The sequence below is a fragment of the Osmia lignaria genome, chromosome 15 (assembly GCF_051020975.1).
Source record: "Osmia lignaria lignaria isolate PbOS001 chromosome 15, iyOsmLign1, whole genome shotgun sequence".
NCBI lineage: Eukaryota > Metazoa > Arthropoda > Insecta > Hymenoptera > Megachilidae > Osmia > Osmia lignaria.
In genome coordinates, this window is record NC_135046.1 from 12,415,162 (window position 1) to 12,430,125 (window position 14,964).

Below are 14,964 nucleotides of genomic sequence, written 5' to 3' on the forward strand. Positions count from 1 at the left end.
GTTTCGTTACGTTTTCTCGTTAGACGACGACGCTTTGAAACTGGCCGCGGCGGGAACGTAAAATCAATTGGAACGGTTCGTTCGGTGGACCGCGGGAATTACGAAGATTCGACTCTAACCGGATGAAACGCGTTCTAATTGGACAATAATTTATATAATGTCATTGGGAGAGATTCGACTTGAGCGCAAGGAAAGAAGGAACGTCGAGTGTTCTTTTTCATTTTACAGAGGATCGATTTGTCTCTTCCGATCGAAGAGAAAGCCATTTAAATCGAATGTTTGGAGAAAGGAAGAAGACGAAAAGTCGGAAAGATTTTTGGGTGTGAAGGTAAAAAGAGTGTAGGTATAATCATTGTGGTCGTGGTCGTGGTCGTGGTCGTGATCGTCGTCACTGGGACCGTCGTTGCTAGGATCGCCGCCGTCGCCGCGACCGGCGGGAGGCTCCGAAACCGAGCGAGGCCGAAGCTAACCGACAGAGGTCGGAAACGCACGAACCTCGGCGGCTCGAGGAACCGAACCAGCGACACTGGCAAGCAGTGCGGTGCCGACTCTTGCTGCCGCGGTTCCAGCTTCCGCGGTGTGCGTGGACGCGTGTTTACACGACGACAGAATTCCTCGTCGAAACAGAGACGGAGCTAAGCAGGAGGCAGAGAAGAGCGAAGAGGAGTGGAGAAGAGACAGAGAGCGAGAACGAAAGGATCGTTACGTCGAAGGAGAAGCAGAGGTTAGAAAGGAAGAGGAGTAGGCGCGTTCGTGGTCGTGTTTTATCGTGAAGACGGCTGAAATTTTAGAAGTGGCACGCTGTCGCGTTATCGGAGTAACGCGACGACGACGTATCGGAGTCGAACAACGAAGAAACGTCGAAAGCACGACGCACACCGTCCAGAATAGGAGGCCCGAAGGGCACGTAGGAAAGAGAAAACGCGTTGTATCGGCTTAGTGGTTCGGGGCGTGGGTGCGGAGATCGCGAATCTCTTGGGCGAAACGTTTGCCGTGAGGAAAGTGAGAGGACCAAGTGGTGAAAGAGGTAGGGAGTGAGAGAGGAGAAAGAAGGCGAGAAAGAGAAATGATCGTCAACGGAACGGATCCGTCGCGAGTCAGCTTTTCCCTCGTCCGGGCATTTTAAGGAGAAGAGCGGTGTACATACGTCGAGACAAGTACGAGGGAACGCGGAAGAGGTGAAACTCGAAGAAGAAAGTTTTTCAACGTATACGTTCAGCCAAGCGATCTTCTCGGTGGTCACGTGTACTTACTGGTCCGCGTGCGGCTGAAAATCGTGAGAGCGCGGACTCTCGTGAAGCAGGTAATAAACGGGCTTTCACGGTCTCGTTCGAAAAGTAGTGGAACGAACCGGGAGAGACGGTGGATTCGAGCGCGAGATTGGTCTGGTCGTTGCCGCAGCCGCCGCCGCCGCCGCCGTCGCCGCCGCCACCGCCACCGTCATCGTCGGAAACTAGCGATCGGCGAGAGAAAACCGGCGCATCGAGAACGTTTGGTAGGGAATCGTCGAGCGGAACGTTGGATATCCTGGAGGAAGATGAAGATGGTAAGGACGATCGTGAGCGGTAAACGGAGGACGAGCAGCTCGAGAGGACTCGATTGAATCCGAAGTGAAATCCGTCGCTGCCGGCACCGGTGCCTAGATCCCTCGGTTCTGTGTTGCAACGAGGATTGCTCGTTCGTTAACCGTTCCGGTGACAGTGTCAGTGAGTGGTGTCGGTGGCGAGGATAGTTTGGTCTAGCGAGGTGGCGGCGCGCGCGATCTACGGCCCGCGTTATCCCGCCGACGGCTACGTCGCGCACCGTCCTCCTCTCCTAACTTTCCTTCCTTTCGTTTTCCGAGTTGAACCTGCTGTCGACCAAAGAACTAAGCTTTCGAGATTTTCCTGCTGTTGAGCGGGACGTAACTCGATTCGAGGAAGAAAGTTCGAGGAACGATCGACGAAAATGCAGGTGGCAACGTTGTTTAGGGAGAGCGCCACTCTGCTGGGTGCCTCTAGCCTGGATCCCCCGCAAACTCATCATCACCAGGCTATGCACCAACAGCAACAACAACAACAGCAGCAGCAGCAACAGCAACAACAGCAACAGCTTCAACAACACCCTGCCGATCTGCATTTGGCACACCACATGCAACACCATTATAAAATGTAAGTGTCTTCTGTTGCTACGCCCCTTAAAGGCAATCGCGACTCTAAGAACAGCGAACGATGGAAAAGTACTTATACTCGACGATAGCCGTCGGATCGCAACGTTACAATTCTCTGAAATTTATCCTCTCTTTAGTTGAAATAGCGTTTCGGCATCTAGCTGCTAGAAACCCTTTGCTTTCCGACCTCGAGCCTTTTAAGAATTTCGTCACGCGCCTCAAAGGGACACGGAGGGTAGCATTTGTATTCGTTGCGCAAGGTCTGGTCGTGCCCTCGTTTCTCAAAAGAGTATAATTTCTTCGACGTATCTCCCTTTCTCGTCGGCGTACACCTTTCCTGCTTGCTAAGATACCATCGACACCATCGAAATAAGAGTAACGCCGAGGTAATTCGTCCGGGTCGATTTTGCTAGTTTCTAGTTTCTGGAACAACCCGATTCTCGAATCAGAAACGATAAACGCGCTTCGACGCGTTTCGCCTTTGGAGAACCGAAGCCAAACCGCGAGAAGTTTGGAGCAGACGCGAGGGCGCCAATAGGTCAAGGCTACGTTTCGCTTCGACCGGTGTATTAGTTGTTTCACGACTGCCCGTCCTCTATTTTCTCCGCGTAATTCGCCATCGACTTTGGCCGTTCGACCACGGTGCAACGCAGCTATACGTATAAAGAGACGAAAGCAAAGAAGAAAGAAAATCTGGGAAAGTAAACGAAGCCACGTGGCCGGAGGATGCGTTTCGACGCGGATAACCGTTCGAGTCGATATGGCGAACGATTTCGAGCTCACCGCGCCGATCTAGTGGAGAGAAAGAACTCAAAGGCGGTCACGCGACGCAGATAAATCGTGGCTCGCCGATAAAAATCGACCTTATCGATAAGATCAGCCCTCTCCGAGTTTCGTTCTTCTCTGTTGCTCTCGCCTTCGACTCCCTGCCGCTCCATCTCCTCCAAGTTATTCATGTATTCCATAAGTTCGGAATACATGAATGGCCTACGAGATGCAGGTATCTGGCGAATAGTTGTCGATAAAGCCGTATTCTTTGCCGCGGCAATTTGAGAACGTTTAAAGTTTTCAATGGGAAAACGGCCTCCTCTCCGTCGCGTCGAACGTTCGAATCGAGTACATACGTATTTTAAACGGAGCACGCTTCCTTTTTTTTTTCTTTGTAATCGTTTACTATCGAACAAGGATAAGGATAGAAAAGAGACGCGCATATCAACTTTGCGAAAATATCGCGCGTCCACCGCTGTCGATCGGTCCTGAACAAAAGAGAAAATGTAGAAAAGCGTGCATGACTTTTAGAGGCGCGTAAATCGCATTCCAACCCTTTTCTCCGCGAGTTGACCGTTTCGCCGTTTTGCTCCGTTCCGCGTTTACCCCTTTTCTTTATTTTTCTCCTATTTGGTCTTGTTGCTGCTTCTTCTACCAGCACTCTTCTTTCTTCTCCTTCAGCCGGGTTCCTTCGCGCGTTACCTTTCCTCTCGACCTTTTCTTCGTTTTTCTCGCCGATCATTTTACCTCGGCTCCTTTGCACCGTCCCCCCATTTTCTTTTTTTCCTTCGCCTTTACGCGCACCTCCTCTGCTCCTCGCTTCTCCTGGCCCTACACCTCGATACGCGATAGCTGTCTCTTTTCCTCTTTTCCTCTTTTCCTCGTTTCTCGTTTCATTCTCTCGTCCCGCGTTCGGCCGTCGCGTCGTCTCGCTCGGTTATCTCCCTCGTGTTTTTATTTTAGCCCGAAGCAAACGTCGAGGTGGAAACGTAGAGAGCCGATGGGAGGGCAGGGTAAGCGTAGAGGAGACGTAGAGGAGAAGAGAGTAATAGGAAAGGAGGAAGAAAGAGGCAGAGAGAAGAAACGAGCGGGCGAGCGAGCGAGCGAGCGAGGAGGAAAAGTACGAAGGTGGATGTGAAAGACGGGTAGGAGGGTCGGGATGAAGCGATGGCGGAGGCGGAGGCGGTGGAGGTGGAGAAGGAGGCGGAGGTGGCGGAGGAGGTGGTGGAGGTTGCGGGAGGAGGATAGAACACAAACGGCCGCACGAAGAGAGCTCGTCGAACGGGCTCTGCTTTCCTCTTCTCCTCCTTCGGCCTCTCGCAGGCTATGGTTTCGTAACACGCGTCTTTCCCGCTCTCCGCCACTCTCCTTTTCCGTCTCTGTCGGTGCAACGCGTTCCACAACGTTCTTGATACGCGTCTTTTCAAAAGTCGAGGACTCCGAGGATGAAACCGCTCCGAGTGGCGGTACGCCTAGGGTACACGCTCGAAAAGTATCCACGGTGAACGTTTCTAGGCCGAAACGTGCGCGAAATCTATTTGAAAAAAAAAAAAGGAAAAGGAAAAAGAAAAAGAAAATGCGAAAACTGGAAACGTATCGGAGTCGGTATGCCAAACGGCGCGACGGTTGCGGCGGCAGCACCTAGACACGCGGTCCATACGGATCTCTAGGGAGCTCCGTGATTATTCCGGGCGCAAATTTATTTTTATCAGGCTGTACCGGGCCTGTTCTCGCTCGAGAGCCAGCGTTGCCGGATTTGAAGTTTTTCCCTCGGTTCCTGCAAAATTGTCCAACCTCGCGATGCTCGAGAAGCGAAACGAAAATTTCGTTCGACTCGTTAAAAAAAGACGCGACGCAATTTCGGTTCGGAAGGACAACGCGTCTCGGAGTCTCGAGGCGATACGAGCCTTTGGTATTTTCGTTCCGTGATAGCCAGAAACGACGCGGTTCGATCGGAAATCCAGTGTATCCGCGAAGAATCGATGAATCGATGCAATCGAGATTCGACGAGCGCGGCAAAAAGAATAACGATTATCCTTGAACGTTCGAAAGAGGAGGATCGAAAGGGGAAGTCATGGTTTCTTGGTTGCTTAATACGCCGAAGCTTCTCTCGTTACATAATCCCATTAACGCGTACGTCGCGACTCGCGCGGCTCGAAAAATCAGCTACGTTACATCGAGGAGCTCCTAGAAGAGAAGCCGCGAATCTAGGACATCGCGGAAAGGGCAAAGGGACGAAGAATTTTCGGATTTGCGGTCCGGTGAGCGACGCGAATCCTTTGCCTCTTCCATTGGAGCACCGAGACCGCTCGTAAATAGCCGCCGTCGCAGCAGCAGCAGCAGCAGAAGCGCTCCTAAGGGTTTCCCTTATCTGCGTCAGCGTTTCTGCTCGCACGATTACCTACGGTTTCTTTCGCGTACGAACCTGGCCAGCACTTCTTTTTCCCTTCCATACCCTTCTCTTTTCTTCTGCTTCTCCTCTCCTCTTTCCTTTTTCGATAATCATTCCCGTATATGTAGGTGCAGCTTTCGTTCGTGTTGGAGCCGCGAAGATGAATACGCCCGCGTGTACCTTGCTCGTAACAGCTCGGCGAGTTTCGTGCTTCTTCGTCTTCTCTCCACGGTTTTCGCTCTTTCGACCTTTTCGTTCCAAGGAACGCGGGCTTCCACGTCTGCGAACGAGAATCGTTCGTAAACACCGAGTTCGAGCGTACCTTACTCGCTGCATCGCATTGCGCGCGACGACGCGACTTCTCTTATCCCGCCGCATCCTTCTCATCCTCCACCTTCGCCGACGCCATACCGCACGATACCGTACCACACCGCGCCACCCGCGTTCAACCGCGTTCACCCGTGTCCGAGCATAATGTTCTTAAACTTTACAACTCTGGCCAACGCGTCCTGTCTCGGCTGCGATCGAATTCTCGAGCCTTTTCTCTAGCTATCGACGACAAAGTGGTTTGAAAAAAAAAAAAAAGAGCGTTGAATGAGAAACGTATCGAGCACAAGTTCGGCGAAGAACGCGATAGCAATTGCGTACCGTGAGTCATCCTTTGGTTATCGAATGCGAAACAAATTACGAAAAAAGTTTGAGCAAGAGGTTCAACTGGCGCGTTACGTTCGCTCCGCGACGTTTAGACGGTTCTCTTATCTGGCGACGCGAGCGTATCGCATACCAGTGATATCGATACAAATTGTTCGATGAACCGGTTTCGATTCGAATATATAGAGAAACGGCAAAGGAAATCTCATAGAATCGCCACGTCGCGTCGGACGAGCGGATAAGACGGATCGCGTAGGAATTGTTCCGAGGAGAAAGGACAGTCGGAGACGCGCACGCGGTCTTATTAAGACCGCAATTAGGCCGTATTACCGAATTACGTTACAATTGAGAATAACGAGCAGGCGCGGTAATAAATTACAACGGCTCGCGTAATCATTACCTCGGAGTTTCGTGTAACAGCCTCTCCCTATCGGTTTACATTCGACTTTAATTGCATCGCTGCAGGACGACCGGGCTTTTTGGACCGCGGTTAGCTAGATATAACGATCCGAATAATTAAACGCACTTTTCATAAATTAATATATAACATTGCTGCTCGTTTACCAGATACTATTCGGCTATAACGATCCGTCTCGTCGAGACGAGTGTTTTACTCGAGCTGATACTCGGTGCTTCTTTCGGCGACGCGAGCAAATTTTTGGAAAATAACAACAAGGTGGAAAGAAATTTCCGGACCTCGTAACATTTGTTATCCTAGCATGTATTCTTTTTCCTTTTGTTTTTTTGCGAGACCAACGGTGTTTCGAGGTTATCGCATGATGGCGCGCGTCACTCGGTGCACGGTCGACGCGTATGCATATAGAGGCGCGCACGGAGGAAACGTGCATCGAACGCGTAAATAAACGCTTGCATATGCCACGCGTTTTCTGCTAGTGTGCGCATACGCGCATACCCGCCACCATCTACGATCGGTTACATCGCGTACGTGCGAGCACACCATGCATATGGATAGACATAGACAATCGCGCGGGAAAAAATTCACGCTGTCCTGGCCTTTGAATTTCCTTCGATCTGTTTTTTCTTTTTTTCATTGCAAACGATAATCGTTTGAGCAGTAAAAGCTTAGATTTTCTCTGTAAACGATCAAGAAAACGAGACAGTCGGGAAAGAAGTAATAAGAAGGAGCGCTTCGAATCCGGCAATATTTTTTCGATCAATGCTCTGACAAGGTGGCAGAGCCCGCGTATTCTCGATAACCCGTAACGACGCTATTTACGATCGTGAGGTTTCTCGTTAGCGACGCGACGCGGTCGCGCCGCAACTTTTCCCGTAAATCTAGCCTGCGTTTAGAGCGCGAGACTCCTGGAACCCTGGAGCTGGTGAAATTTTATCATCGACCTATCCGAGCTTTTGCGTTAGGCCGAAATTTTATCGTTTTCATGACCGTTGCGTCGAAGGAATTGATAATTCTTCTAAGTAACCTGGCTTAGTACATTCAGCGTCCGAACGGACTCAAGGACTCCTTTTTTCCGTTCGCGTTAAACCGTAAAGTTTCCCATCTTTTTTCGATCTTTGTTTCTTTCCGCGCAAATAGTGAATAAAAGTGCAAATAACGAGAAAAAAAGAAGGCACTTCTTTACGAGTTTCTCGGATGTTTATCCGCCGTTTGTGTTTTAATCGCGTTTGCTATTTCTACTTTTGTTTTCCGCGACTCGGACGCGACGCGTTACGACGAGACGGATTTCTCGAATATTTCGAAGCCCCGTAAGCAGGGATTTGTTTGACGCTGCGCGCAACTACCAACACGAGGGGGAAACTTTCGGGAATTTGGCGAGAAACTGGAAAGTTTCGAACACACGGGCCTGCGTAATCTATGGAACACACCCACGCGAAGAATTTTCCAGCTGGTTGTTGACAAGTTTACGAAAGCCGCCCATGAATATCTTCGAAAGGTCCTCGTGACAGAGAAGACCGGCTCGAGGTTCAGTTTCGTTGATAGACGTCCCCTGGCTATTTTCTCTCTGTCCATGATATTTTGCTATCACGTAGAAATTCGTAGAAAAACAGGAACCAGGGAATAAACGCATTGCTACGGGGATAAAACGCAGAGGGTAAGCAGGGAGGTGAAACCATGACTGGTAAAGTTTTGACACGAAACAACGGTAAAGGTAAACGGTAAACGGTCTACTGGCGGATACGCGAGAAATTACGAGGCAACGCGAGACGATAGGGTACGATAGGATGCGATAGGAGGAGATCGGCTCGGAGAGTCTTCCTCCTCGCTCTCGCTTTTCCTTCCTCCATTCGCTCACCCTCTCGGTTACTCTCCTCTTGTTGGCGTACGCCGGGCCAGCGGCGCTCTCTCGCTTACCCTCCCATCCTCGCGTTAGCGTAGGAGTCGCTTCAAAACTCGGTCAAAGTCTCGTCGCCGTGGCGTCTCGCTTCGGGGATTCGAACGAAAGGCTCGTTTCTCTTTTTCTCTTCGTTTCTTTCATCCTCCTTTTTCCCTCTTTTTTCGCTTCCTGCTTGACCGTTATCAAGATTTCTTCGATTCGTTCTTTTTCGCAAACCATCGCGCTCGTCGTTCCTTCATTTTCGTTCGAACGCAAATATCCGACTCGATCCGACGGAAGTAGAATTCGTAAGGAATCGTAAGCAAACGCGTCCGACATTCTCCTTCTTCGTTCGTAGTTCGTCGTCTTTTGGGTCAAACGAACGACCCCGTTTCTCTCTAGGAAATGTCTTATTGCCCGAAACTAACCGACGGAGATCTCGACGATCTGGAGCGTGGAAGATTTTCCACGAGAAGCTGTCGGATCGAGACTGCAAATTCTACCGAGCGTAGACCGTTTTCTTCCGGATGAACCAGAGACTTTTTCCAGTCGCTTAAACTCCTTGTCGTCGTTCGTCGTCGTTTTCGTGCTCGCTAACAGGCGCAGACATCGATCTCATTTCATCCCCGCGATCCTCGGTGAATGGTCCAGCAACGGAGAAACGACGATTGCAACGAGACGAGCGTCGCCGCGGTACCTACCGTACCTTTTCTTCCGAGTTCTCGTTCGAGTAGATATCAGGGGAGGTTGCATTTTCGTGATTAACGAACGCGCGATCGTGCAACGTAAAGGTTGTTGCCCCCGTTCGTCCTCGATCTCGAAGAAGCGAGAGATTAAACGAAAGGGAACGGACTCGGACCGCGACTAGAGGGAAAAAGTTTAAAGCGTCAAATAGAAATTCGATTTATTGACTTTCGAAGTCACTCTCCCTTTTTCGCGGAGGTCGAGCCACGGAGAGGGTAAGGGGCGGGGGATGGGCTGATGGCGATAGCGATGGCGGTGGTGGTGGTTCGATGGAAGTATAGAGGGTTGAAAAAAAAAAAAAAAAAAAAAAAAAAAAAAGCGAGGAAAAGAGAGCGGTATCGATGAAGCGGCTGGCGGTAGGTCAGGATCGCGAGGAACGAGATGGATACAAATCATAAAATTTGATTGAACCGAGCTAGGCTAGGGGGAACACCAGCTGTCTCTGTGTGCGCATCCGATATTATTGACTCACTTTGCGTATTCTCCGCGTATTTTTTGCTGACCTGACCGCACGGCTATAGAAAAAACGAGAGAGGAGACACGTTCAGATAACCCACGCGGAACTCGCCTTTTCATTCATCCGTTCATTCGTGTTTTTTTTTGTTCTTTTTTCTCGCCTTCCTATTCTTCTCGTATAAGAGAATCGAGCATAGACTACGCGAGAGCTTTCGAACGTTTGGACGATTTTTCGCGACCGGATGACCCAACGAGACCGTTTCGACGACTTTTATGAAATAACTGTATCCCCAAAGTTTGAATCTGGCAGACTGGGTAATACTTGGATGATCCAAGTTTCGAAACGACGTTTCCTCGTCGCGGTCTAGTACAGAATTTTCTTGAATGAAATCGAGAACCTTGAATTAAATAGCCGGCAAGACGACGCGAGTCGAGAGTCTAGTTATCGGGGCATGACTTTGGTCCGCAGTCTCAGCGAGTCTTAGCGAGTCTTGGCGAGCACCACCGCTCCACGGTTCATTTGAATTACATGAAAATCAAGCACGCTTCTGTTTAAGGGGCGGCACACAGCGCGGGAGAGAACGGGAGGAGAATCCTCTCGATCGATCGCGAACATACAGATTCGAGGCAAGATTATCGCGCCTCGACCGCAAGGGTTGTTGCTTCTCGAACGGCTAAGAGGAGGCTCGTTCTCCTTCTCCTTCTTTTGTCTTTTAGTAAAACCGCGACAGAGAAAGGTAGAACGACGCAGATTATTCTCGGCTCGACGACGATCGCGATAGACCCGATGGATTAGCTACTAGAGACGCGACTAGACGAGGATCGATTCCGCGGATAAGAGAGTCGTTGACGCGTTTATCGCTCAGGGAATACATATTTTCTTCCTTTTTCCTTTAACCACGGACACGTCGACTGTATTTTCTCGATTTCCTTTTGTTAAAAATAAGCATCGAAGAACGCGAATGTCGACGTTTAGAGGAATTTCGATACACGTGGTATAGCTCAAGGAGGATTTTATGAATGGGGACCACACGTGGTTCGAACGGTCGTTCCGATACGCGGTATACCGCTCCTGCGAGCCAGTTAGGTGACCGAAGGGAAGAAAAAAGAGGGACAAGGGTGAGGCGAGCGGAGAAAAAGGATCGTCGAAGGAGCAGGCGGTGGCGGAGGCGGAGGTGCACGGCAGGAAAGAGGACGTTGCCGTCGACGTCAGACCGAAGAAGAAACGGTGGAACTCGGTCGTCTACCCTGTAATTTATAACTGGAAACTCGGAACTACGACGCGACCTAAGGCGATACGTCGATTCCACTCAGGGGAATCCCCATTCCTCGTTTTGCCGAAGGTCGTTCGACCTTCCACCAGAATCGATGCCTCCTGCACCTTCATCCCGCCTCTTCTTCTTCTTCTGCTCTTTCACTTGATCCTTTCTTTTTACCGCGTTTCATTCTTATACTTGAACTTTGCCTCGGTCTACTAAGTTGAACGGTTTCTCGATTAGTCGCGGAAGAAATTTCCATTCTCGTATAATATGTTGCGACTTTTCACTCTTGAAAGGTGAACGCGTCTGAAGTCCTTTCGACGGGATAGGTAGGTTATCAGGATTGGCTATTTTACGAATATTTTCAACTGAACACATGGTTCGTGGGACGAAGAATGAACGTTATGGTTCTCGCAGCCAATAAACTCATAAAAGTGGCGAGGATTCGTCGTTCAACGTGGAACGAGTGTATCGCAGATGTGGAAAATTCAAACTTTCTAGGAAAACTAACGGTATCCAATGAGACGCGTCGCGACGCAACAGTTCCAGAGCACTCGTTTCTCGTTTGCGAACCAGACGTACTCGTGTATCTCGGCACGGCTGAAAGCGATCGTACCTACGCGAAATAAATATTCATGCGTCCAACCGGCAGAATCGTCGATTCGCGTTCGTCCTCGACGAGAAATGTAGGAACGACTCGACAGAGGATTGACCGTTTCCAGCTTTGGAATCGTCGAGACTGCGACTGGACGTTTTCGTATTATTATTTGCCTCGTCAATATTTATCGTACGATCAGGACGCTCCTTTTTCGCGTTTCCACCTCGAGTCGCGCAAGTTAAATTCTTTTTTCTTATCTTTCTTTGTTCGTTGCGTTTTGGTTGAATCTGGGATAGAGCCCTTTTCTTAAGGGCGAACGGTAACGAGCCATCACGGAACACGAAAAGTAGCGAAATTCTGCAAATTTTTGGAAACGGACACGCCTCGTTTTCGAATTTACCGTTCGAGAGTCGGAAAGAAATTTTTGGCGCCCACGCAATATCCGTGTACGTTAACGGTATCGCAGCGGTTCTCTCTCCGTTTCTCTCTTTTAAAATTGAAAGACGCCACCGAAGAGATCGCGTCCCCGAGAGGACCAGCCCGTTAAGCGCGTTGCATCCTCTCCGTACCGCGATTTCTCATCCTTTTCGCAACGAAATCGCCCGTGAAACGAGTCTTCTCGCAGCTACGGAAAGGATTTTCGAGGATTCAAAGCGCGGTTCGCCTGATCCTCGCCCTTTCTTTTATTTTTTCCTCTCTTTGTCGAAAGAAGAGAATCGTCGATCGACAATGAAATTTTCTCGGAAACACGGCTAAAAACGAGCAGAAACGAGTAGAAACGAGCAAGAGACACAGAAAGGTAGACGAGAAAAGAGAAGAGCAGGTTTGGAAGAAAATGAAGAGTGGGTGGCCGCGTGAACGTGAACGAGCGAGCAAACCGAACGAACCGAGAGAAAAAGGTAGAGGAGAGGAGAGGAGAGGAGAAGGAGAGAAAGAGAAGAACTGGATGAGGAGAGAGAGAGAGAGAGAGAGAGCAGTGGTTTTTCGTTATCGACATTTTCCAGGATGCGTTAAGGTGTGCGTGAACGTACGTGCGTGAGCTCCTCTCGTTGCCCCCTTTAACGGCGAGAACGCGCGATTGTGTGCGACCGTGTGCAACCGTGTCTGTGCGTAGTTGTAGGTGTCCGTACCGTAGTGTGCGCGAAAATTTCTATGGGTATGTGTGTACGTGTTGGCAGGCATACGGGCAGTGTGTGTGTGTAGAGTTTTCTGGAGGTTTCCCCTAGCAACGAGCAGCAGCACCAGCACCAGCACCAGCCACAGCCCGGCTTAGGGGTAGCTACGAACCCCGCGCGAGACCTCGCTACTCTCTCTCTTCTTCTCCTTCTATTCTCTTTTCTTTCCTCACAATTTTCCATCATCCCGGTCTTTCGCGAACGCGAAACCGTTTCTTACCGTTCGTTATCTTTTTTCTTAGAAATCGCTCGAGATTTTCGTCGCAAACCGTAAAAAATAGGAACGTCGATGTTCCTAGCAGACGAACCGATCGCGAACAAACGGAAAAGATTTTTCTTTCGCGACGCGTTTGTTCTTCGCGGACCAACAACTCGAAAGCTCCGATTTCACGAGGGGAATTCGTAACCTAATCCGAGGAATTTCTGGTAAAAGCGTTGCATTACCAGTGTCGTTATTCCTGTGCCACTGGATCATCCACTGCCTCCGCGAATTCCGCATTGATCCGAACCTTTCGAATCCCTGTTTTTCCAAATCGACCTTGCTAAAGCGAAACGGAAACTTTGATGAAAATAACGAGACCCTTGAAGTTGCGTAGAAAAAAATAAACATTTGTCTTGCAACGCGACAGAACCTTCTCTACGGTCAGTGGTTCGAAGCTTTCCCTACGAAAGCGGAGGGAGCAGAGCAAAGAGAGACGAAAAGAGAGAGCGAGAGAGAGAGTGTGTGTGTATGTGTGTGTGTATGTGCGATGAGGAGAGGAGAGGAGAGAGAGACGGATAGAATCTCTCCATTCCCTCGGCCACCTCTCTCGTCTCACCCCCGTCGGTTGCCCTAGTCGTTTCCAGCAAGTACTTCTATGTACCACCCATCTCCTACACGCTACCCTTATATACCTTGTATATTTACCTTGCTGCCATATACGCGTACCTACGTGTATGTACACATCGGGGCCCGCGATACATAGGTCCGAGCTTCACATAAAAAGTACATAGAATAGTAGGTATAGCACCGACTGAAAATTATTCCGAGTATTTTCGAATTAGCCTGCAAAAACGAACAACTTTGCACGTAGAAAAAAAAAGAAAAAGCTGAATGGGAAATGTACTTTTCATCGATTTACCGACCGTTCGACCGTTCAATTTCCTCGCCTTCTACTTTATTTTCCTGCTCCTTTTCCGACGAACCGATCTCGAATCCTGCGAGCAGCATCGGCGAAAGAAAAACTGATTTCGCGTGGCGTGGCAAGGATCTTCTTTATCGTCGCACCGCGATAACTCGGAAAAGCGTGGCGCGAAACCGCGTTAAAGACCGGTTTTTTCGCCAATCCTTTACTTTAACCTGAAAGCCTCGGGAAACCGGTCGGAGAAATTACAACTGCGTCGGGCGAGCTTGAATTCTTTTTATCCGAGTCACCTTTGCGACGCCTACGTACGGCTTTTTCTATTGTCTGGACGACGCAGCGACTGGAGATTAGGAGGATCGAACGCAGCTGGAGGAGGCGACAGAAAACGGGCACCATGCAGCGAACGCGGGAACAGAAAAGTGCTAACCGCGACTGAAACGTGGTTAAGCCTTTGATCGTATAGTTTGGTCATAGCGGGTCAACAGCAAAGTTTAAACTCCAGTATACGCAGAACGACGTTGAGTACGAAACGTTTGAAAGCAAGAACAAACACGTAATAACTGGAAGTATAGACTTTGCATCGAGACGAACGTATTGCAAACTATTGCGGGTCGAAAACGGCGATGCGACAAGTGGTATTGGAACCGTAACAAGAGCACGGATTTCGCGATCGAGGCACAACCACCTATCGGAAAGGAGCGCGAGAAACGATTACGACGTCGAGTCGCGATAAAAAAAATAAAAATAAAATTAATTCCGGCTCGTCCTTTTCCGTTCGATCGTACAGACCATCCGGCGACCAGATACAGACTCGTTCGAGATATACTTTACGTAACTTTTTCGTTTCGACGAGTTTCTCTTTCGCGACGTCGCGTCGCGTTCTTCTGTCTTCGACAGTTGCGAAGCTAGAAAAATCGCCCTGCCCCGTAATAAACGCGTGTAAAACACGTGACTTCGATGGAGTTTCGATTTTAAGGATGCGAGAAATGACAGCCGTGCGTTTTTAACAGAGTCGTAGACCGCGTATTCTATTATTCAAGGGTGGAATTTAAAAGTGGTCGCGTAAGCAAACTAATGATCATACAGTGTATTGGATGTTTAGATGGAAATTATTACAAACTAGGGTCGATATTTCCCTCGCAAATGTATACGCATAGCAGGTGTCCTCTTTGTTCCATATGGAAACATTCCCACTTTCTAATAATCGTCTTCGGGCTTGTATTACGATAAACATCGACGTTTCAAAGGGAATAAGAAAAAACTGAAAAGCGGAGAGACGTTGGTGGATACTCTGGAAAACTGGGGAATATTATAAAGCTGGTGCGAGAGTACTCGGGCAAATATTGGTTGCGCG

General features: G+C 49.4%; 2 protein-coding genes across 6 annotated transcripts in view; one reads left to right on the forward strand and one right to left on the reverse strand.

Annotated features, from left to right (window-relative positions):
- Positions 1 to 14,964, reverse strand: part of Dnmt3 (DNA methyltransferase 3) — a 45,522-nt gene that overhangs the window by 8,817 nt on the left and 21,741 nt on the right. The window lies entirely within an intron of this gene.
- Positions 530 to 14,964, forward strand: part of Tdg (Thymine DNA glycosylase) — a 34,651-nt gene continuing 20,216 nt past the window's right edge. The window contains exon 1 of the mRNA XM_034333351.2: positions 530 to 2,150. Coding sequence (XP_034189242.1) covers positions 1,948 to 2,150 — 203 coding nt within the window. The 5' untranslated portion in view covers positions 530 to 1,947. The remainder of the gene's footprint in view (positions 2,151 to 14,964) is intronic.